The sequence below is a fragment of the Delphinapterus leucas genome, chromosome 11 (genome assembly GCF_059928025.1).
Source record: "Delphinapterus leucas isolate spDelLeu-1000000601 "Yukka" chromosome 11, BTC_Dleu_Yukka2, whole genome shotgun sequence".
NCBI classification, from domain to species: domain Eukaryota; kingdom Metazoa; phylum Chordata; class Mammalia; order Artiodactyla; family Monodontidae; genus Delphinapterus; species Delphinapterus leucas.
Window position 1 is genome coordinate 53771196 of NC_143139.1, and position 24650 is coordinate 53795845.

Sequence of the window (24650 nt, forward strand, 5' to 3'; positions counted from 1 at the left end):
TTGTTCATTATTTCTTGGCCAATTTTTATTATTTATGCCAGCTGGAGATGCTGATCAAGGACCATTCACCTGCACATGTGCTAAATGCAAGTGTTTGTTTACTGGACTTTAGGTTTTCCATATTTCAAAACCTTCATTAGAGAACGTTGCTGTGTGAACAATGGGCCTGTCCATTATTACGTAGTGAGAGATAACTAGCAAGCACAATGTATTGTCTGTAATGATATTTAAAGTGGCTTTTCTTCAAACCAAGATATTTTGGAATATAAAAGTGATAAAAATTGTCCAGGACTATTTAACAACTACCCAAATTATCCAATGACCAAAAATGATTTCTCTCGCTTTTGCCAAGGTAACTGAAGACAAAAGTGGGTTTCTGCCTTAGATGATCCACTGACTGTTTATACTATCTTAATGAACTAGAGCATTGTCAAGTCAGACTTTAACCTGAATGTGTGTAGATATGCGTAAATGTATCATTTAATGGAAAGCAATTCCCCAGGAACCTAGGGTGGTCTAGATTCCACCATGGGAAGGCCATATTGGTGGAGAGAACCCACTTCTATTGCTATAGATTCCTCCTCTTTTCCATTTGCTTGAGGCAGAAGGGCTGATTTGCTACAATAGGATAAAGGAGAAATAATTTACTTGTCTTTGGACATTTTGTGAATTTGGCAAAGTTAAGTCTTTAATTCTGGTCTTTAATAAAGACCAGACTCAAATCATTCTTGGGGAAGCCACAATAAAAATTTGTCCCCAAAGTCCCGATGTATCAACACTTTCCAGTTATGTGGCATGTGCTTTTAGGAGTATCTATCCCTTCATCTCTGAAGTGGAGGAAATTTTATAATAGTTTGGGAAAAAAATGTGTTAGCAGTTGACAAACTTGGGTTCTAACACTAGTGCCTCCTCTACCCTTACCTGTGGCTCTGGGCACGCCACTTTGCTCTTTTCATTGCACTGTTCTCATCTATCACATAAGCTTGCCTTGAGTTATTGGTTACTGTGGATAACCAGAGAGTTGGATGACCATATAAACATGAGGCTTCCCCAAAAAGTTCATTTAGTGCATGAAATATTATTGATGGTAATAATGAGATTGAGGTCATCACGGAGGTGATCTGGTCAAATCTCTACCCAGTGCTGAAAGCAGCACCCACACAGACGCTAGAGCCAGAGTACTTACCTTGTCATGTCTTAGCTGTGTGACCTTGGGCAAGTTAATTAACCTCTCTGTTACTGAACCAGATTTGTTTTGCCTGATGCACAGCAAGCCAAAACACTGAGTCACAGAGGTCAGCAGCCAAGCAAGGAGAAAGTTTCAACTCCCGCCTCGCAGGCCAGGGGCTCGGGGTATTTATGGGATGAGGAGTGAACTTGCAGGTCGGTCCTAAGGCGTGGGGAACGTAGGGGAAGATGATTAGAAAAAGGGGCGGTAATTGTGGCTCTGCTCAGGCACGACTAAGTGCCAGGCCTCTACAGGTTCAAACACGGAGGTGCTTAGCACCACCTGAGGGTGGAGTTTTTGGCCCTCTGAGGTCAAAAGGTCACCCAGCAAACACTCGCGCATGCGCTGTTGGAGGGTCTGTGGGCCTACCTGGTCCTAACCAGCTGAGCTCCAGCTAGACACAGCTGACTCCAAGTTCCCTAAAACAATTCAGGCAAACATCTTATTGTTTAGGCTACTGCTGCTTGGAGGACATGCAAGTCTTAAAAACAACCTTGATTACTGAAGGCAGGTGAAATGGATTTGACTAATAATTACCCACAGTTTCATTTCTATGCTTAAGTTTCTTCATCTCTAAAATGGGACTAACAACAGTATCTACCATGCAAGATGGTTGTTAGAATTACATTAGTTCACAGGGTTAAAGTTCTTAGAATACTGCCTCGACATACTGCTTATATATAAGTATTAGCTATTATTTTGAGGGTTCTCAGGTAGCTGAGGTGTTACCACTGTTCTCTGGGAGGGTGCCTCAGCCTTGGACCCCAGGTCTAACCCAGGTCTAGGAAACCCTCAGAACCAGAGTTAGTCTAGCATCTTTGGGTTTCCCTGATTATAGCAGGGCTATAATGAACATTATATAATGAACCAGACTCCTCTGAACTCTCCCTGTCTCAGACCTATTGATATATCCAAAGGGGACCAAAAGTTGTTTCTCAGGACTTGGTTTATGGAGACCTGGAGTTACAGGGTCCAAAGATGCAGGAACAGCCCATACCTCCAAGGTGTATGGGACCTTAATGTCCAGGGCTACTTAGTGAACTGGGGCATGGATCATTGCATATCTTGTTGGTGTACCTGAGTGTCCCTCGCCTTCATCTCTTTATAATACCTCTTTAAAAGCAAGATAATAAAGTGAAAGGGGTGGGAGGGGGAGGGTTGTCTTCAGAATTTTGCATTTTATTTTAATGACATGTGCTCCTTAGTTGGAATTTCAGCAATCTGTACCGACATCAGACAGAAGCCAGTGTAGCAATCCTCTCCATAGATGAGACAACAGTTAATAAAGCTGGCCTCCAGAGCACACTATTTGTTCCTTATTTATTATACCTTATTTTCTCCTTGAGTGATTGATAAATTCTTAGTGGTCTGCAGACCACTAAGAAAGGACGTGATGGGGGAATCTTTTGGAATTGCAGGCTTTCCTGACCTGTTATTTCTTAACTATGTCTCACTTTTAGCAGGTCATTTTAATGAGCTTTATTGCAAAATGCTTAGATAAGCAGCTTTAAGAATTGTGTATGCTTTTGAAACCCAGAGGTAGCAAGGCAAACATCTGGCCTTTCCATTACTTCTGGCTTCTTGTCATTTCAAAGACCCCTCTCTTGGGCTCTAGATAGGGCATCAAAATAAACAGTATCTGCCCCTGCCTCTCCGTGGCACACCCCTCAGCTACTTATGGAAACCACCTCCAAACTGGTTGTTTAGTTTCTATTTCTTCCCCACTCCAGTCTCTCTAACACTCTGCAGCCAAATTGATCTACATTCCTTGCTTAGCACTTTTCTCAGGTCACTCAATGCTCGGAGAGCTCCAGTGGTCCGGTGTTTCCATCCACACCAAGTGGAAACTCTCCTGTCCGGCTTCCACTGCAATCCAGGACCCGGGTGGGTGCACCTTCTCTGCTACCCGCCATCTTGTTTTCTGTCCTCCTCAGTTCCAGTCTCTACTCTTGGGGCTGCTGCTTCTGAAGTACTGATTCCCGCTTCTCTGCCTTCCCTCGAATCGTTCCCTTGGCCTGGGAGTGCTTTTTCTTCTGCCTAAGAGAAGCCCGCCCATTTTCTGAGGCCCAGATCAAATTCTATCTTCTCTAGGAATCCCATTCTGACTCTTCCAACAAACACAGATTCTCCTAGCCCTCTAGAGTTATATGGTATCTAGATCCCATAACCTACACTATATAGGACTTATATATATATATATATATATATATATATATATATATATATATATATATATATATAATCCTCTGTATTGGTTAGGATCCAGCAAAAAAAAAACATGGCACAATCAGAGTTTAATAGACTACATACAAGAGTATGGGTGGGGTGAAGAGAAATCAGCAAGGGAAAATGAAGGGCCATGGAGCTTGCAACTGCAGGAAACCCTTACCACCTGTAGGCTTGAAGGGGCAAGGGGACTGAATGATGTCCAGAACTCCAAGCTGTAGCTGTAGGAAAGGACTGTCTGATAAGAGCTGAGGTCAAGGGACCTGGCTGGTCTGTGGCAGGCTGGCATGGGGAAAGCCAGGGAGATCAAGAGCTTGATCTCATTGTCCTGGAGCCTTGGGTCTCTTACCGGAAACTTCCATTAGCTAAATCCACTTGGAAGCCCATGGGCCTGGGAGCCCATTGATGCCATCTGTGAAGTCCCATGTAGCCCAGAGCAGGGTGGGGAAGAGTGGATCTGAGGGGCAAAAGGAAAACATGCAACACATGCTCTTTACTGTGGGTTTGAAAGGTTTCCTGCAGTGTGAGTTTTCTCCCAAACGAGACTCACAGAATAGAGACCACGGCTTGTGTTTGGTCAGCTTTGCCTTCCACAGTGCTTAGCTCAATGTGAATTAGGAAAGGTGTAAAAATGCATATACATTGAGACTGTAAAAAAAATAAAGGGTGTGCAGGGTCGGTTGTAACCTTCCACTCTTGGTTTGGTACCTTTTGAAGCATCTAAGCCTTGGTTTCCCAACTCACTCAGAGTAAAATTCAAATTCCTTAATGTGGTCTTAACTGTCCCTCTGACCTTATCCCTGTGAGTTCCCAGCTCTTGCCCATGTCACTGCTGCAGCCACCTGCCCTCTTGCTGTGCCCCAAATCTTTCCACTTCAGAGCCTTTGCATCTGCTGGGCCCTTTGCCTGGAGATTTCCACATGCTTTTTACTTCTTTCGAGTCTGCTAAAATGTTACCTTATCAGAGAGGCCTTCACTGATGACCCTAACTAACATAGTACCATCTCCCATTTCTCCCTATCCTCTTACATCATGTCATTTTCCATATAGTACTTACTTATCACCCTCTGACCTGTGATATATGTATTGTTCATCACTTGTTATTCTCCTTGCACTAGAAGACAAGATCCATGGATCAAGGACTTTATTTGCTTTGTTCCCAATACCAAGATCAATGTCTGACATGTAGTAAGAGCTTGATAATTGATTATATACGTACATGTATAGTTTTCCCCCACTATTTGAAAGTACAGCATTCCTTTGAAACCTTTCATAAGCTGGAATGGTGTCAAGCAAAGAAGCAATTACCTTAGGACTCATCTTGCTAACAAATGCACAGAATAAATGGAGATAACTCACAGACACTCACAGACAAGTTCAAAGCTAAGGTGGCTTGATGCGGAGATGCAGTTCCAGGGGAAAGGGCTTGGTGGCGCCACTCTCGCTGCTCGTGTGTGTGTGTGTGTGTGTGTGTGTGTGTGTGTGTGTGTGTGAGATGCCTTTATATGGGACTCACTGCAAAACAAAGGCTGAATGCTATTTTTGCTTTTCGCCTTTTTTGTAAAAATGAAAATCCTCTTCGGATTTCTTTCGGTTAAGGAAAACAGGTACTCTTGTAGGTCTTTTGTAGAAGTGGAGTCCCTTTTCACTGTTTATAAGCATTTTCATTGTTTATAAGTTTGAATGTGGATGTTTGCTCTTAGCCCATCCTTGGCTAAAATAATGTTCCATTTCGTATGTTTTTTATTGAGTCTGTGCTTAGGTAAGCCAGAAGCAATGACCAGTGCAACTCCCACGATGCTCATAGAACAGACCTCTCCTTCCCACTGGCCCCTTCCTAGCTTCTAGATGGCATTACTTTTGGTTAGAGTGTCACCAAAGATCCCAAGACCTGGAACCACAGGTCCTGTCCCCTGCTGTTATCTGGTTTGCAAAATTGCACATTGTTTCTCTTACAGCGAGCTTCCTAATAGAGTTGCTCTTAGAGTTGCTGTACTATTTTTACTCATTCACTCCCTGGCAGGTTCAGGGTCCAGTACGATGGTCGGTGCCCTGGAATCAGCTCGCTCCTGGCTGGTTGCTCACAGTGCAGCCTGGTGGGCCTGTCTCCTGGGGGCTGACTGTGTGAGTTGAGCCAGTGGTGTGGGAGGCCTTGGCCTGGGAGCCTGCTGCTGGGGGCCCTACCTAGTGATGGCCCTCCTTATCCCTTTGAAGCTCCCGGACACACCAGGCACCGCTCTGCTGGCGTTTGTCCTGGTGGTGTCAGAGGCACGGGTCCCACTGGGCTCTTCAACACAGTACTCCCCACATCCAGGATATAGCCTTCTCTTTTCTCTGCTTACTACTTTTCTGTCCTTAGCATGCAGCTGGAAAAAGCAGATGAACTACCCCCAAGAAATGCTGGACAGTATCCCCAGCCTTTCCAGATACCTAGCTCACCTAGGGGACAAATGCATCTCCTCCCTACCCACCGCCCCCAGGATTAAGGAAACTGGCTCTGTAAGTACCCTGACCAGAACACACCAACCTACTCTGACACTTCTGATCACCAACTCTCTAGTGGTGATCTGATAGACATTTCTTCCTGATTTCCATACCAGCAGTGGCCACAGAGGCAAAGGCAAATACCAGTGGCCATTTGGCTATGGCATCCATGCCCCCTACATCTGAGGAGTTACATTTCTAGACTTCAGGCCATATGGTCTTGATGTTCTTCTCTAGGTGGTTCTGGACGTTGGTGATGGATACATGGAAGATACCATCAGTAAATGGGATCCTTCTAAGGGGCAGTAGGCCCAACTTACAAGTCTGTTACCCAAAATGAGGCAGTTCCTTAGTAATTTACCTTAGTTGTTTTAAAAGACTTTGTACTTTGTTTTCACATTTCCACAGCTGGTAAAGTTTCAGATAATTCTTATCCCAAATGTATCATCCGTATCCCTAACCTTATAAAGATAGCAGTACCAACCCTCTCCCTGCCACTTCGAGCTTCCTCTATTCTGAATTGCTTACACTTCTCCCAGAGTACACTATGCTTTCTTCTACTTGGTGCCTCTGCACATCCTATCCTTCTGCCTAGAACGTCCTAGCCTGGCTTGTCTGACTGGCAAACTCCCAAGTCTCTTTAACATCACAGCTCTTTTGAGGCCAGTCACCACTTAAGTAGAGCTCATCACTCCCTCCTGTGTGCCACCATTGTGCCTCCTACATGCCTTGATTTCTGCCCCATCACATCATTAAGGGTCTTGCCTCTCCTACTGGATTGTGATTCTTAATAACCACTACTAGAGCCAGGGATTATTTATTTAAATGTGCAGCCCCAGTACGAATAGTGTCAAAAATATGTTAGGTGCTTACAGTTTATTGCTTCATTGAATAAAAGAATGAGGTCCTAACAGATTACCCGACTGAAGCCTCACCCACGACATCTGATGATTCATCCTATCCCCTAGGCCCAGCACACACTGAATTCTTTGTAAATGTTCCTGGGATAAAGAGATTAAATGAGTGAATATGTTTTGAAACCAGCAATTTTCTTGTTCATTTCCAATTTTCTCTGTGATCAGTACTTTTCTCAGTGAAGAATCGACTTCCTTCCACAAGACTCCATTCTGAATTCCCCAAAGTTTCTTTCTTTCTCATCCTGCTACATCCTGCCTACTTGTCATTTGAAGCTGGATTTTATAAATATTCAGAACAGATGGAGTTTTTACAATGGGCAAGAACCAAAGACCAGACTCTTACTAACTGAATGGAGCCCCCTGAGGAGGTTACTGTTAACAGCAACACAACTCTGATCTGGTTATGAGTCATGACGATTAAACATGATAGTATTAGTGAAAGGGTTTTATACAGAGATTAATGTAGTATAATTGATAATGATGCATTAGAATAATAGAGTTTGAGGGTAATAGCTACTACAATTCACCCAGTTTATTCTCCTTGAAAGTTCAGGGAGTGCATTTGTACATTTTTCTATTTGACATTAATACAGGTTGAGGCCGTCAATATTTAATAAAATGAGAGAAATCCGAGCAATTGTAAATACTAATTTAGAGGTCAGCAAGAATATAATTTTGAAAGGTGTACCATTTATAATTAAAATAGCTAAAGATATTAGACTAAATGCAAATTTTCCTCAAGGTAAGAAACCAAAAGATAAAAAATTGAAATTGTACTTATCGTGTCATAAAACAACATATTAGGAAAAGTTCTCTAAACAAGCAGTTTTTCTTTGATTAAAGTTAATGATTCATTGTGTCCCTTTGTTTACAAAAAAGGTCAGTGTTCCTTTTCCTCATATTTAATGTGGAAATTAATATTTCTAATTTGGATTTCACAAACTATGACTTCCAGTAGTTAGCATTTTTCTTATTCATGAAAAAGCAGGAGAGTATTTAGCTTCTGTTGAAGTAATGTAAGAATAATTTGAGCGAAAGCTGGGTCCCGTTATATTAAAATTGAATTTTTGGCTTCACATTTTTCATCTAAACATCAGTTGTATGGAACACTCATTAATAAAAGGAAGACAGTATGAAAATAATTGTTTGAAAGGGAAGGAAGGAAAAGAGGTGTGATGTTTCTTAAAAGCCAAGGTAACACAGAGCAGAGTGAGATTAAACTGAGTCAGAAAATGAGTTCTAGCTTCAACTCTGCTGCTAAGTAATCCCTTTTCTTTTAGTTAATTCTGAACACTGAATATGTTTCCCCACGTGAATTTGAATGTGATCGTCTCTGATGACAAGCAAGGGGGAATATCTCTTGCTGGGACCAGATCAGGTCATCACTCTTCTTTGTAAAGGTTTATTATTGGATTGATTGTTTCACTGTTTCTACTTTATTGGGAGAGGGCACCAAGAGGATTTTTTAGAGGGACATATTACTAGGCACAGTTCTACTCTTTGCCACCAGTTCCCTCTGCCAACACCCTCAGTCCTTGATGCCCCTGTAGGAGCCCTGGAGACTCTTGAGAGGACCACACTGTAACTCTGAAACACTCATTTTGGGGCATTTGTATTTAGCTGAGGGTGATCTTGCTGGGAGGTTGCTATGACAATTTGCAAACAGTAGAGGCGACGGTCCCCATTCTGATTTGAGTCTGCACTAGCTCAGGCCTGCACACTTGGTCCAGCCAGGGGCGGCAGATACACAGGACAGATCATAACGGACCCAGGTTCGCAGGAGAACTTCAGAAACCAGGCACGTCTGGAGAAGAAAGTGCAAGGCAAACTTTCGGTTCTGTCATCCGGAATTGCCGGGCTTCCCCCCCGCCCCCCACTCCCGTTGAAGTCACAAAACCTGTGACCTTTGGACAAAGGCATGTGCCACAGACGACAGGACGCGGGTGTGAGATGGGCAAGTAGTTTTTCAGTCTGCAAGGGAAAGGGAGGCTGTATATGGCAAATTCAAAGGACAGGGAAATTCTCCGTGTCTTGGATGGGAAGGGGAAAGAGACTTGTGTCTGGGGAGGAGAGGAATTAAAGGTGTCGCTCGGGAAGGTGTACCTCTCCCAGTGGCCGCGCAGGGGAAAGGCTCGGAGTTGTAAGGAAATGGGAGGCGTCTGTGATGTTTATTTTTGCCTAGCAACCCACAGCCAACTGCTTCCCCGGCAACCATCCACACGCGCCTCTCTGCATCCCCTGTCCTAGAGACTGTCCTAGAGAGCGGTCACTTGGTGTCAGTAAATCGAGGAGGGGCTGTGTGTGGTGGAGGTGGAGGTGGGAGGGCAGCCCCCTCCTTGGCCCACACTCGGGGTCCCCAGGCTAAAGCGCGGCCCTCCAACGGGCTGGACTTTCCTTACCGAGGTGACCCCCGGCACAACTAAGTTATTTACCTGATCAATTGGGGAGAGGAGGTGCTTAAGCCACTGGGACCCGGAAGGCGGGGGGGGGCAGTATTGTCTGTGAGCAGCCATCAGGTTCGGAAAGCTGAAAATGCATATATGGTTGGGGGTGCGCTCGGAAGGGGAGGGGGGTCTCTGCAGCGATTTCGGTGGGAGGGAAGCAATGCGCTGCAGGGAAGGGGTGGGGTGCTGCAGGGGCGGGCGAGGCCGGGGAGGGGAGAAGGCCGTTAGCAGGGGGAACCGTGCAGAAGGCCGGAGGGGGAGGCCAAGGGCGAGCGGAGGCTGCAGAGTTTTCGGGGGAGTGGAGGGGTGGCTATGCCGACGACTGGGGTGCGTGCTGGGGAGGAGGAGTGGGTGGGAGGGACTCCGGTGGGCGGCTGGGTCGGGGAGGGTGTGCGCGGGAGTCTGTGGCCGCGCCTGGGGTGGGGTGGGGAGTCCGGGGGCGGGGCCTGCCCGGCGGCTGAGGGAGCGTGGGCGGGGCAGCCCTTCCCGGCCGCGCGGTGCGCGGGCGCCTGGCGAGTGTGCGCGGGGGCGCGCGTGCGCGGGCCCGGGAGGAGGCTCCCGAACCAGTCGGCCGAGGCGGCGCAGCCAGCTCCCCCGCGCCCTATGTGAGGGAATCGGGGAGGCCCGTGGCGCGCCGGGGAGGGCGAGGCATGTGCACGGGCCGGAGGGTGCTGCGGCCGGCCGAGGAAGAGGAGGACGGCGGCGGCGGCGAGGAGAGCGGGGGGCTCGCGGTGGCGGGCCCGGGCCGAGGGGATGCAGCGGACTGTGTGTGTCTGGCTGTAGCTGACGGGAGGCGGCGAGGAGGCGCCGGAGATCCGCGAGAGGGGCGACCAGGAGGCGCGGCGGTGGCGGCCGCGAGGAGTAGCAGCAGGACGGGCGGCGGCGGCGGCGGCGGAGACGGAGACGGAGACGGCAGCCCTGAGATGCATTTTCCTCTCCAGCGGCCATGTTAACCAGGAAACCTTCGGCCGCCGCTCCCGCCGCCTACCCGACCGGTAAGGAGGCCCGAGCCCCGCGCCGCCCCGGGCGCGCAGCCCCGCGGCCCCCGGGCCAGCCCTCGTGGCGCGGACTCCCGCTACCAGCGGGACCTCGAACAAAGTCTGCGCCGCGGCGGGGCGGCGCGGGGTCCCCCGGGCGGACGGCGCGCTCTCGCCTCGGCTCCGCTCATTGTTACACGCGAGCTCCGAGGCTCCTCCGAGCCGGCCGGGGGCCGTCCCGGGCCTCCCCCGCCCGGGACTTGGCGAGGCGGCGGCGCCCGGGTCGGAATTCCAGCCCAACTCCAGGCCTGCGGCCTCCCGCAACGTGAGCCGCCGGCCCGCGCCCGGCCCGGCTCCACCGCCGGGTCGCGAACTCGCTTGCGCGCCAGGGGCCCGACTTAACTTTGCAGCCGCCTGAGCCCCGCCCCGCGGGAGCGCCGGGTGTCTGCGTCCCCGGCCTCCTGCCGCTCCGGGACGCCCGCGTTCACGGTCCCCGGCTCTGCCCCGGGGAGAGCGGGCTCGGCAGCCTGGAGGGGTGGGGCGGGGCCACCGGGTCCGGGTGACTTTCTCCCCCTTGACCCTCTTTTGTCTCCTCCCGCGCGTGGCTGCCAGGCCGAGGAGGGGACAGCGCCGTTCGCCAGCTTCAGGCTTCCCCGGGGCTCGGTGCGGGGGCTCCCCGGAGCGGAGTGGGGACCGGCCCGCCCTCCCCCATCGCCCTGCCGCCGCTCCGGGCCAGCAACGCTGCCACCGCAGCCCACACGGTAAGACCCAGGCCGCGGGCGGCGGGGGTAGGGGGGCGGGAGGGATCCGGGGCACAGGCACCCGGACTTGGGGGATAATGCGGCCGGGAGAGAGTAGAGAGGTCGAAGTGCGAGTGTCTTCACGCCAGTGGCCTCTCCGGGACGCCGCCCTCTGGAACTTGAGCGAGCCCAAAGCTGCAGCCACAAAGGAGGATTCGTGGCGTGGGCCCCTCACTTCCCCTCCGGAGCCCGCCCACCCCTGCGCTCCTCTTCCTCGGAACTTCCTCCTGGTCGCTTTCCTTCTCTCTTCGCTCCCCCCCACTTTTTATTCCGTGCTTGCTTCCTCGAGCTCCTTTTCCCTGACCCGATAAACATCCCTGCCCCTCCACCACCACGTTGGGTAGTGGGTATTTATAGAAACAGATATGTGTTAGGGGACAGCCAGGCCGTCCTGCCCGGAAAATCGATGCCCCAAAGAGCATCCCGGGCCTGCCTCTACCCAGCAGGGAGCACCGACAATTGTCCTCCGCGTGTGGAAGCATGTTTTACGAGTGCTACAGGTTTGAGCACAGCAGAAATCGTAATTAACATTAACAAAAATAAGAGCCGCAGCAGCAGTCAAAACAACGCGCCACCCCTGTAGGATTCTGCAGTTGGATATTATTGAAAAGAAAAGAGCCAGCTTTGCCTCCGAAGGAGGTGGGAAGGGATGGGCACCTGACAGGTGCTGTGGTCCCTCAGAGGGCCAAGAGGGAACTGGGAGCTCGGCGCGGGACTGGTGGCTGCAGAGATCAGCAAGCTGGGCTTGATTTCAGTACGTACCTTTTATCGGCTCCCAGAGATAGCCCTTGGATGGTGGCTGACAGCCTAGGGGAGATGTGCCCTGGAGGAGTTGATGGCTTCCAATGTCTTGTTTACGATTCGATCTTCCAGAGGAACTGCCTAAGATGGTTCTGTATGAGGGGTGCTTGCTAAGGATATGGCTTTGGTTGCCAAGTGAAAGTTAAGTTCTTGCAGAAAAGGCCATTTCTAGCCTTCAGAGGAGCAGCTCTGAGGGTCATGTGTTATGGGGAAACTTGTTTATGGGATAAATTTATAAGCGGATGGCTAGAGTGGAATATTTTCTCTTAGACCTGGACATCTGTGCTTCTTACATTTTCTTTCTCTCTCTCCTCCTCTTTCTGTCTCTCCTGACACATCTAGACCCAGGGGCTAAGAATTCACTGCACAGAAGTTAACCAATCTGTTGGGCTGTGGTTAATGGAAGAGCGTCAGTAGGCTGTTGATTCTGTGTGTTAGAGTTGAATGTTCTTGTCACAGTGATGTTTTAGTTGAGAAATTGCCATTGGGTTTAGGTGTTTCAGTTTGGTTTGGAATCATCTGACAATTTGGAAAATATAACATCCAGTTTTTTTCCATGTGTGAATGTAATCACATGAATTGGTATGACCTGGAAAAGAAATACTACTTGGTTTGCATCCGGCTTCCAGTTATATAAGGGTGGGCTTTGCTTGATCAGAGCCTCTTTACAACTGAAATATGTAATGAGATGACAGAAAATGATACTAGAGGAATAGCCTGTGGTGGAGCAGAAATGAGAAGATGTGTGGGTGCTTCTCGGGACTCCTAATGATGGTGCTTGTATTTTGCTGTGGTATCTACCAGATTTACCTGTGTTTAACTTACCTAAACTTCAGTAAACTGTTGATCACTAGAAGCTTGGTTTTGAAAGTGTGAATTTGGGTTTTGGTTGTCCTTTAGTTTTGATTTTATTTGCACAGCATTGCAGACTTCCTCAAACAGGCAAGTAAAAGGACCACAGTTTATCTGGTTCTACTCCTTCATTTTACAGATGAGGAAAGAGTCAGACAAGTGAACTGGTTTGGTCAAGACTCCTGAGCCAACTCCTATCAAGGCTGGAGCTAAAGCCCAGGCCCTCCTGAGTCCAGCTTTAACATACTGCTTGACTGCTAATTCTAGGAAATTGTATTAGTTTTGTTATAAATGCAAGAACCTTAGCAGATCCATGTGTCCATATGTCTTTCAGGTTTTTGTAAGCTTTTAGTTTTTAATTTCACAGCAGTTACAACTAAGAAAAGCTATTTTTGAATGGGTGGGGGGAAGGGCATTACGGAGAGGAAAATAATCTCGTTGTGTTTGCCCATATTTTCTCTTGTAAATGATGCAGTAGGTAGATAAACATATGACTATAGGGATTATAAACTTCGGAATTTATCTAGTGCGTTGCCCTTTTGTACCCTATCTCCATGGATATATTATACTTAGTCATTTTATCTCTGTCCTAAAAGTGTACCCAATAACTATTTTGATTCCTATTAGTTTTTTTTTTCTTTTTAATGTTGTATGGGAGATATTAATGTGCTTATTTTTTAAATTCTGAAATATTAGTATTGTATCACTTTCATAACTGTTTAACATTTAAAGCACTCTCCAATTACCGGTTTTACCTTTATAAGATAATAGGAGTCAAAGAAGAATGAATATTCCCATTTAAAAAAACAGTAATGTTTGATAGAAGAAAAAGACATTTGATTCAGGGCCACACAGACCGTCAGTGTGTTTGAGGAGGAGCTAGAATTCCGATCTTTTTGGACTCAGTTCTATTCCCATAACACTATACAGCATTTCTAAGATGACTTCAGCAAAGTTTTAAAACTCCCAGAAATGTTAGCACAGTGAGGTATGTGCTGTTTTCCCTTTTATTTTTGGAAGAGATTAAAACTACCAAATTGACTAGACTATTGTTCTTAAATAATTTTTAATGCTAAAATGTGTCATGGTCAAAGAGGGCTTTTGGAGGTCTCTCTGCTTCAACCCATACGTTGTAGGTATCTAACAATTACATTCATTCAGTATTTTTAAATTTGAGAGGCACTGTGCTAGGTAGGCATTGGCAAATAGGAAAAAGTGAGTGAGAGGTTTTAAACATTCTTAAGTTTATGGTGTTGTCCTGGCATATGTCTTGTGGAAATGTTTTGGCATTTCTAGAGCTTTTTTCCTCCCTTTTTATAGATCAGTCAATTGCGCTTCCGACCTGGGTTGTGATTGTAGAGTCCCACAGTGTTTAAGACTCAAAATCCTCCTTTACTAGGGCCTCTGAAATGAATCTCCCTAACATCTGGAAAGTTTTTAAGATTCCACATGTCACTTTTAGGTGTTTAGTTGATCTCTTCTGCTACAAGTACTCTTTAATGGGCTGTCATTTGCTTCCAAGTCTCTGCCAATGCAATGCAAGCCTAACATCTTGTGACTTGGGTCACTGGAGACAAGTCCCAATTCCCTGGGTGTTAACTTCATGTTTTCTTATGAAGGTACAAAGGTAGTTCTTAAGAATAACTCAGAGAGGTGAGAGTTAGCTCTTCCACTCAACAGAAATTGACTGAGTACTTCCTGTATGTTGGGTTTATGTCAATAAGGACTTAAAAAGAGAAGAGGTGACCCCACCCTGGAATTGTTCACAGCCAGGTGGGTACATCACGTGTGAAAACAGGTATGTAAAACGAAATAAGTGTTTTAATATATCAGTGCTCTATGAGCACCCTGGAAGGGAAAGGGACCATTTCACAGAAGAGGTGAGAGTTGAACTGCGCGTTGAAGGGTGAGTATGAGTTTACCATGTAGCCCTGGTTAGGAAGGAGATTCCAAGCAGCATTTGGAAAGGGCAATAACTTTAGCTCTCCTTTACTCAGTACTATAGTAAGCACTCTATATCTTTTACCTTATTTAATCCTCCTAATGGCCCTAATGAGGTCGCTTTGTTACCTTCTTTTTACAGATAAGGACACTGAGGTTTAGAGAGATTAAGTAAATTGACCAAGGTGACACAGTAAGTGGTGGAGCTGGGATTCATTTCCCATGCATCTAATTGAAAATCCCTGGACACCTAACCATTATGAAACATAACCTCCCCAAAAACAGAGTGTAAAAGAGCGTGCTGTCTCCATGGGTCTTGGGGAATCCAGCTTGTTCTCAGAGAGAATATGACAGTGGTGGGTGACACTGGAAGGACTCGGGTCATATAGGCTCTGCATTTGAGAACCTCATGTTCTTGCCTGTGAGGTCTCATATTATCTGTGGAAATGGGGTGCCTGTGTGGGCCTTAAGCAAAAGCAAGGGCAGTGTCAGAGTGACACTTTTCAGTGGTAACTCCAGAAGCACCGTGGAGAGAAGAGACTTGAGGAATTCTAGACTTAGAAGCAAGGGGACATGTTAAGAGGCTGCTTCGGTTGTCCCAGTGAGAGACAGCAGGAGTGTGAGGTGAGGCAGCGTGGATGGAGGGGAGTGGGGTAGATAGGAATGACGGGGCTCCGCGGTGACTTGGGAAGGTGTGGGAGATGTGGAGACAGAGTGATTATTCGGGGGTGAAGCCTCTTGTTGACCAGAAATTGAGGGTTGTGGGAGGAGGAAATGGTTTTGGTAGAAAAAGCGTGAGTTGAGTTTGAGTTGCTTGTGGGAAAGGTAGCTGATCTGGAGTTGGATACAGGGGGTCTTGAGCTCGGGAGACATAGATCGGGCTCCTTTTAGCTAGAGGTGTACATGTGGCGGATGTCAGCCCCTGGGGGGTTGCTGGAGCCCTGGCTGTGGTCATAGTCGACCAGGGAGAGCTATGGGAGTGAGAAGCCTCCAGCCACTTGAGGCTTGAACCCTGGGGAACTCTGGAACCCTTCTTTGTTGCTGTTGTGGAGGAGACCAAGAGAAGGTAGTTGGAAAGACAGGAGGTGATCCAGTTAATTGGCAAACTCTCTTTAGTTCTAGTCACTCAGCTTTTTTTTGATGATATTTTGAATTATGCAGAACATTAAAATTGCTCTTGCAAAAATAAGTTGGTTTCTGAAGCTCAGAACATTTTACTTTGTCCTCTTTTTAGGAGTTCCTAAAGCCCCAACGTTAATTTTGTCCCCAGTGAAGCCTCATGCTTTTTGTAGCATGTATGCTGGTAATGTCGGTTTTTCTTCTGAAATCTCTCCAAGCTGCCCTGAAGAGAATGGTTCTCTAGGGGACATATATTTCTAATTTCAGGTCCTTTTATTCCCGGGTGCTTGAAAGACCGTAGTGGAGAGGAGGAGAGGTTCAGAGACTGAGGCTTGGGAACAAAAATCCATGGACAAGCCTGTACCGCTTTTGTATATACCCAGGACTTCCTAATGCCTTTTTATGAACTGCTTTGCTTTTGGCATAGAACGAGGATAAAATAACATGTCCAGCTACCTGACAGAAGATAAGTTCACTTAGCGTGGAATATCATCTGTGAGTTTAATAAAAGGGTTCAACTAGAAGTCTTCCAGAAATCTGAGAAATAAAATCTCTCAATGAAGTCATACTTCAGAAAGGCCCAAGTACTTTACTATATTCTACTTTGTTTTAGAAGATTGCAGAGAGAAAGTGCATGCCTCAGATAGTCCCTGTGCATGCTGTGTGTCAGTTAAGGAAAATTTGAAGGTCTTGGTCTCCTAGTAAGAAGGACTTGGAATTTCATTTTATAATCTGGGTAGTCCCAAACCACTTCCTGAATTATATTACATATACAGAGCACTTCTACGCATTTAGTGATATGTAAAGCCCGAGAGGTAGGATTTCGGAGGAGTTGATGGGAAAAATACTGATAGTAGAGGACTTCAGCTAGTTGATTGTAAGCTCCTGAAGGGCAGGGACTCTGCCACATGTGTGGTTAGACCTCAGCTAACACTGGCTGAATGAATGAGGTGGATTGTGAGAGGCAAGTTGATCTTTAAGCTTTCATGTAAAAATCATCTAGTGGGATGCTTTTAAGACTTGTGAGTGATTGTCTGAGGCTGGCAAGAATTCCTAACTGGGAGGGGATCCTGGCTGCAAGTCCGCTTCTACCCCTCACCTCTTGGCCATAACAATGCTTGAAAGAAATCCCAAGTAGATTCTCAGTAGGAAGGCTGGGGCCCCTTGGCTTATGCCATCAGTTTTGTTCAGACAGGAATGTTTGTGGATGGCATGTGTGCCTGAAATAGAAATTGCTACTTTGTATTCCTTGTCAGAAAGCTGAGTATCCCAGCAGCCTGGAGAAACACATGTCTTGAGAGAGCCAAGCCATTGACCAAAGGAAGGCCCAAAAGAGGGTGGCGGTTGGATTGTGGGGCTGAATGGCCTTAAATGGTCATCACAGCCAGTGAAGCCCAGAAACTTAAAAATAGGTTTGGGGTTTACAAGATGCTACAGAGTGCATGTCTACATGGGAATCTTTCCAGCCTAAAAGTACAGTTTTCTTTGCTTCTGGATCATGCACTTTCCTAGGTGTAATTAGTTCGATTTTCAGGTAGTGGAGAAGACCAAGAATGAAGACAGTAGTGTTCTCAGAATAGAGCTAAACACTGGAGAAGGAGTAGTAAACAAGACCGGCCTGGGCCCTGCCCTCACGATAACAGAGAAGCTACTAAGTGAAGTGTGAAAAGTGTTATGATCTGGGGGCGGGAGAGCCAGTAGAGTGCCGACGTGTTCATGCTTTTTCTGTATCCTCTTTCATCATGATATCAAGTATGGGCTGCATGGCACCTCTGTGATATCCCAGGCCCTGTGCTGAATCTTAGGTAGAGAATGACAAGCAAGAAGCATGGTCTCTGCCTCCACTGAGGACTTACTCTAAGAACCCTGAAAACACGTACAGCAAACTCTTTGTTACGTGTAGCAGCTATGGGGGTCTTTTCCTTCCGGATCCCAACTTTGATCGCCTTCCCCAGCCCCCCAACCTCTTCTGCCTTTACTTCTGTCTGAGGCTGTCCACGTCACGTCCGCTCTCCCTGCCGGGGTGTTCGTGAGGTCCCTCCCGTGTGCACAACTCTTTCCATTTAAGAAACCTGATTCTGGCTATAAATTCAAACCAGATTGGATTTTGTAAAGGTGAGGGTGGGCGCCGATTTATAAAATATCCCTTTTGAACAGCCAGACCTCTTCCATTCTCTTGATGTTCCCTTTCTGAATTACAGATTGGCGGCAGTAAGCACACAATGAATGACCACCTACACGTTGGCAGCCACAGCCATGGACAGATCCAGGTTCAGCAGCTGTTTGAGGATAACAGTAACAAGCGGACAGTGCTCACAACACAACCAAATGGGCTTACAACGGTGGGCAAAACGGGGTTGCCGGTGGTGCCGGAGCGGCAGCTGGAGAGCATCCACAGGCGGCAGGGGAGCTCCACCTCTCTGAAGTCTCTGGAAGGCGTGGGGAAGGTGAAAGCCATCCCCATGACACCCGAGCAAGCGATGAAGCAATACATGCAAAAACTAAGCAGCTTCGAACACCATGAGATTTTCAACTACCCTGAAATATACTTCTTGGGTCCAAATGCAAAGAAGCGCCAGGGCATGACAGGCGGGCCAAACAACGGTGGCTACGACGATGACCAGGGATCCTACGTGCAGGTGCCTCACGATCACGTGGCTTACAGGTACGAGGTCCTCAAGGTCATTGGGAAGGGGAGCTTTGGGCAGGTGGTCAAGGCCTATGACCACAAAGTCCACCAGCACGTGGCCCTGAAGATGGTGAGGAACGAGAAGCGTTTCCACCGGCAGGCAGCCGAGGAGATCCGCATCCTGGAGCACCTGCGGAAGCAGGACAAGGACAACACCATGAACGTCATCCACATGCTGGAGAACTTCACCTTCCGCAACCACATCTGCATGACGTTCGAGCTGCTCAGCATGAACCTCTACGAGCTCATCAAGAAGAACAAGTTCCAGGGCTTCAGCCTGCCTTTGGTTCGCAAGTTCGCCCACTCCATCCTGCAGTGCCTGGATGCTTTGCACAAAAACAGGATAATTCACTGTGACTTGAAGCCCGAGAACATTTTACTGAAGCAGCAGGGTAGAAGCGGGATTAAAGTGATTGATTTTGGCTCCAGTTGTTACGAGCATCAGCGGGTCTACACGTACATCCAGTCCCGTTTTTACCGGGCCCCGGAAGTGATCCTCGGCGCCAGGTACGGCATGCCCATCGACATGTGGAGCCTGGGCTGCATCCTAGCGGAGCTCCTGACTGGTTACCCCCTGTTGCCTGGGGAAGATGAAGGGGACCAGCTGGCCTGTATGATTGAACTGTTGGGCATGCCCTCCCAGAAACTGCTGGATGCATCCAAGCGAGCCAAAAATTTTGTGAGCTCCAAGGGGTATCCCCGTTACTGCACTGTCACGACTCTCTCAGACGGCTCCGTGGTTCTCAACGGAGGCCGTTCCCGGAGAGGGAAACTGAGGGGCCCACCGGAGAGCAGAGAGTGGGGGAATGCACTGAAGGGGTGTGACGATCCCCTTTTCCTTGACTTCTTAAAACAGTGTTTAGAATGGGATCCTGCGGTTCGCATGACCCCTGGCCAGGCTTTGCGGCATCCCTGGCTGAGGAGGCGGCTGCCAAAGCCTCCAACGGGGGAGAAGACGTCAGTGAAAAGGATCACCGAGAGCACTGGTGCTATCACATCCATTTCCAAGTTACCTCCACCTTCCAGCTCAGCCTCCAAACTGAGGACTAATTTGGCACAGATGACAGATGCCAATGGGAATATTCAGCAGAGGACAGTGTTGCCAAAACTTGTTAGCTGAGCTCAGTCCCCCAATGCTGGTAATTCTGAAAGATACGACATTGCTGAGCCTTACTGGGTTGAAAAGGAGTAGCTCAGACCTGTTTTTATTTGCTCAATAACTCGACTCATTTGTATCTTTTTGGCACTTATTTTAATGTAAGAAGGTTGTTTGTTTTGTTTTTATAAAATACATGGGGACAATGCTTTAAGTTTTTATACTTTCTGAAACTTTTTGTGTTCTAAAAGTACGATGAGCCTTACTGCATTTAGTGTGGCAGAGTAATAAACATCAGTGGCAGGCCATTGATTACGTCATGACTGCCGCGCATCTACAGATTGGTGTCAAAGACATTCACTATGTGTTCATGGTTCATAGTATATTCTCCCCAAGGTGATTGCCTCCGAAGGCCCCCCCCTTCTCTCTCCACGCTTCAGGTTCATGCACAGGTGCAGCCTGTCCTGCTTCCGTTTTCCATAAGTTACCCAGGTGGTAGTGATGGTGGGAGGAGAATGGTCAGGATGAAAATGATATTCTAAGAAAAACTGCACCTTAGAGATTTTTCCCTAAAATAGTGCTCAGAGACAAAATAAAATCCCCACAGTTGAAATGCCCAGTTAGCGTTCTGACATTCTAACGGCCGGCCAAGCAGACCTGGTGGATGAATGGAAACGTGTGTTCTTCCAGATTCTCCGATGTGATCAGCGAGCTGTTTTGCAAAGAAGCCTTGTTTAACAAAATTGGTTTTGCACCTAAATTTAGAAATGTATTACATGAACTGTTCCTCCCCTCTCTTTGCTCTTCTCCCTGCTGTTCTTCTTTCACCACACATCTGTTGCTTGCATTTAATTTCTTTTTCTTCCTTCAAATATATATCCCAGACTCCTGATACAGAAGAGAGACATTTTAGCTGTGATTATGACCATCTTTTCATATTCCACTTAAAAAAAAAACAGCCTAGCTACTTAAGGTGGGGATTTCCATAGTTCCAAAGACGGTTTAGCAGATTAGACTGAGTTCACACTTTTCACGTGCCACAGTAAGGTTCTCTTAGCCTGGGAGAGCATCAACTCTTTAAAAAGAGAGAGAGTTGAAAATCCTCTTCGTGAGCAGAGGTCATTGTGCTTGTTCAGCAAGGCCAATTTTAACAACAGATTCGAAGGAGGAAAAGTTCAGCCTCAAGTTAAATGGTTTGATTTACTCTATGCATCATTAGAAGAACCACAGACATTACATTCCTCTGTTTTATTTTACTTTCGTTTGGATTGCACTGATTGTTTTTGTGGGAATGACACTTTACCTGGAAAAGTAACTGAGAGTTAGGTAAAAGAATATTTTCTCCTCTGAATAATAATTATTTTCACAGTGAAAATTTCAGTATTTTATCACTAATGTATGAACAGTGGTATATATCAATTTCAAGGCACGTGGAAAAAATTTTTTAGTATGTGCAATTTAATATAGAAAGATTTCTGCCTGTTTGGACAATAGGTTTTGGGTAGTATAAATTAGGATAAATACTCTTTTATATGCACAGATATTATTGTATTGATTGCCTGTAAATTGATTTACAAGTACTTAAAGCATGGTCCCCAGCGAGGCCAAGAAAGTTTCCGGTTAAGTTCTTTTAATATTAATCCTACAGTTTCTCTTTTAAGAAAAAAAAGGTAGTTTTGAACAAAGCACTTCACTTATCTTGAGGCTTTGTCAGTTGATGGTGGAGAAAAATGCTCAGGAACTATTACAGATATTTGCCAAAAAAATCAGTAATAAGATTAGTTTATTATAAGATAGTGGTGTTGATATTTGCTTTACTATTTAAGGGTGTCACTGATAAATTAATTTATACTTCTGTTTTTAGAAATTATAGCTTCTTTCCCCTAGTCAAATTCTTTAGCCTGTTGTACACATTTCTGTGTAATCTGTGGAAGTGCAATAATGTTAGTAAGTTGCATTTTAAATGATGCTCATGTGATGATACCCCCCAATCAGTGGCTTATAGAATTTAAAGATTGTGTATTTATTATTAAAATTCTGGCTTAAAGGCATAAGAAGCGGTTTTGTAAAACCACAAGCCTCCTAAGATGGTTAGCGTCTTTAAGTCATTAAAATAAACAAAACATTAAGGCTGTTTTCCCCTTCCAGTGTTCCTCTTCCATTGTATCCACTCTTGAGATTTTCACTTTTAGTTTTAAATATATGAACCTGAGCCTGCCATTAATATGAATATCCCTATAAAATGATTATCCATGTGAAAATTTATAAATGGGCTAATACTGCTTGTCTCCTCCCTCACCACACAAAACTGGTCCTTAAGATGCCAACAGTGCATTTGTGACTATCTTTATTCGCAAATGTAACCGGAAACTTTTAAGCCAAACTATAATGTGCAGCACTATTGGGGCTCCCCCAACACCGCACCCCCTAAATACAGGGAAATTTCCCTTCTTCACAAGAGCCGCCGTGTTCAGTGTTTAGTGATAGAGCTGCCTTTTAATTCTAGCTTAATTATAATGTCAAAAAAACCCAACAAAACTGTTGCATCCTTGTGATTTTAAAACACAAATGAAGGGCTCCGATAGGCTACTAGGAGTTGACTTGGAAACAGTCCTTGGTCTCACAGGTTACCATTGTCTAGGGATGTCTGAGCTGTTTTCAGATTTAGGAAGAGCACAGTGTGGTCTTGTCTTTGGTTGCGGTCTCACCCGGCTCCGTTTCTTGCACCCCCAGAGCGTGCATTACCACTTAAGTGTATTGCTACAACAGTGGAACAACAGTGATGCAAGACAGTGTAGATTAACAGTAGAGGAGAAATTGTGCCCTTAGTGATAACAATGTGCCTTTTGTTCTGAATGCCATGTTGTAGGGCATGCATTTTTTGGCCTCTTTAACTCTTTGAATACTAGATGGAACCCACCTCTGCAAAGATACATCTGTCTTAAACATCCAGTTACTTACAGGCCTTAATAGAAACCATAAGGCGCGCGTCATCGTCAGGCACCGAGAAAGGTAACCCCTCGTTAGTTACACAGGGAATTCCTATGTTTAAGGGGTTAAAGATGGTCTTTGTTGTATCTTAACATCAGACTGATTTTTTAAACGATATTTTTTTTTGTTATGCTAACACTAGACAAAAGTCAACTGTATTTGTAAAAATTTACCTCAAACCATTTAATTTTATAGTGTGATTAATCCCAGGGCATTTGGTATGAACCAAAGTGCATTCCTTTTATATGTGCCTGGCTCTAGTAAGGATGGCCAGGGATTTTTACAATTTGGGTGCAAGGCACTTAAGCCACTTTTAAACTTACTAGGTGGTTTGGAGTCATGTGGAAGGACTCCATCAGAATGTTAGGAAACACTTTAGGCATCAGTAGCATTGGGCCATATTGGAATCTTCAAAGTGTGAATTATTTTCAAGAGAGCATTCATTTTTGTAATTTTTTTCATCAAGAATATTCTGGTAAGCAGAAGACTTAAAAAAAAAAACTGATTAGGTTGGTAAAGGTTTTAATATTGCCCAACATAATGCTGTGGTAGCATTTAAAAAAAAAATAGTATTTGTGAACTCTGTTTCTTAGGGGCTTGTACATCTCTCTGCTATGGACATAGATAAAATTAATTGTAACTATACTCAGCTCAACTGCTACAGTGATGTCTAGGCAGTGGCTTGGGTTTCTATCGAGCAACAACTTAGACACGTGACTAATATGCTGCAACTGTGTGTACTGAAAATATGTGAAAATGGTTGAATGTGGACTGTGTATATATGTATGTAAAAATTTCTGTGGGATGCTGCTCTCGCCACTTAACATGAAATATGTTCTAGTGGATTTTAATCCTAGTGGCCAGTTCTATGATACTGTATGTATTGTACAGCTGATGACAGGAGTAAGACTGTTCAGTGAATATTTGTTAAATTTTATTGTCGTGGCCAGAGATAATTTCAGAATAAAATTGTAATGTCCTACCTTACTTTTCTCCCCTTTTCTAACTATAATTTTACTCCTGATCTATTTCTGGTATTAGTCTTGGTCTGGTAGCCTGGAGAGAGTTTAGAATACAAACATTTTTCAGCAATCACTGATTTTCTTTTATTAGTTCAATATAAATGTACAAATTCCAAGTCAGAAAGACTAAAGTTTTAATAGGTAACTCTTTCTTTTCTCAGGATATTCTGTTCTTCTACCTTTAGTATTTCTGTGTTAATTTTCCTTTATAGAGCCTCTGCTATGTTCTCTATCATATAGATCTAGTATCTTGCTAGAACTTCAAAAAAGCACTTTTTTTAACCTTCAAGTTGATAGTTAAGCTGTTGGAGCAGAGTCTAAATTATTTCCCACCAGCCTTCATTCTTTCCTGTACGCAAGTCCTGGTAAATTACTCTTCTGTGCTCTCACCAGCTCCCCCATATGCTTTTTAAGGCTTATGCTTTTGCAGTTCTCCTACTTGGTGGTCTCTTTGGTTCACATTTTTGGGAGTTTTAGTGGCTCCTCTAGTCATGGCTGGATCAGAAAATAAGGCCTGTGAACTGCAACTAGCTCATGATTTGTCAAGTTCAGTTAATACCAAGCTAAGAGTTTACTCACAGATGACAACAAGCAGATGCTCTGGAAATTTGTCAGACATGTGCAGGGATATTATGTAGACAAATATTTCCCACTTGTGGAAAGAACTACCTCACGTTTTTATTTACACCCCTCCTGCCACCAACAGTCAAGGAATTACTTATTGTGGCTTCCTGCAGCAGAAGTGGGATTTGCTAAAACAAGGGCGTACTGTAGGGGTTCCCAGTTCCAGACTTGGTTTTATCATAGCCCAGGTCATAGACTTTCATAATTGCTTCTCTCGCTTCTCAGAGTTCTTACCCAGTGAAAAAATACCAACCAACCGAGAAACCCAATATATTTAGATATAAATTTTTAAGAGATGTACATTATGTATAAGTTGAAAGTTGATGCTAAAGCAGCAATTTAAATTTAAAATATTGTCCAGATCTGGCAGACCAGATGATAGTTCCCCACTCATTCTCTATCACCAGATCTTCTCAAAGCTCTTTCTTAAATTGATGTA

General features: G+C 45.6%; 1 protein-coding gene across 2 annotated transcripts; it reads left to right on the forward strand.

Annotated features, from left to right (window-relative positions):
- Positions 1-9851: 9851 nt before the first annotated feature.
- DYRK2 (dual specificity tyrosine phosphorylation regulated kinase 2) lies at positions 9852-23552 on the forward strand. Of its 2 annotated transcripts, XM_022571597.3 has the most exons (3): positions 9852-10294; positions 10889-11037; positions 17991-23552. In XM_022571597.3, the coding sequence occupies exons 1-3, from the start codon at positions 10246-10248 to the stop codon at positions 19596-19598; spliced, it is 1806 nt and encodes a 601-aa protein (XP_022427305.1). In that variant the 5' UTR covers positions 9852-10245; the 3' UTR covers positions 19599-23552. The 2 variants fall into 2 exon arrangements, with proteins under 2 accessions (XP_022427305.1, XP_089777100.1); XM_089920974.1 differs by lacking the exon at positions 10889-11037 and having other exon boundaries at positions 9854-10294.
- The last annotated feature ends 1098 nt before the right edge of the window (positions 23553-24650 follow it).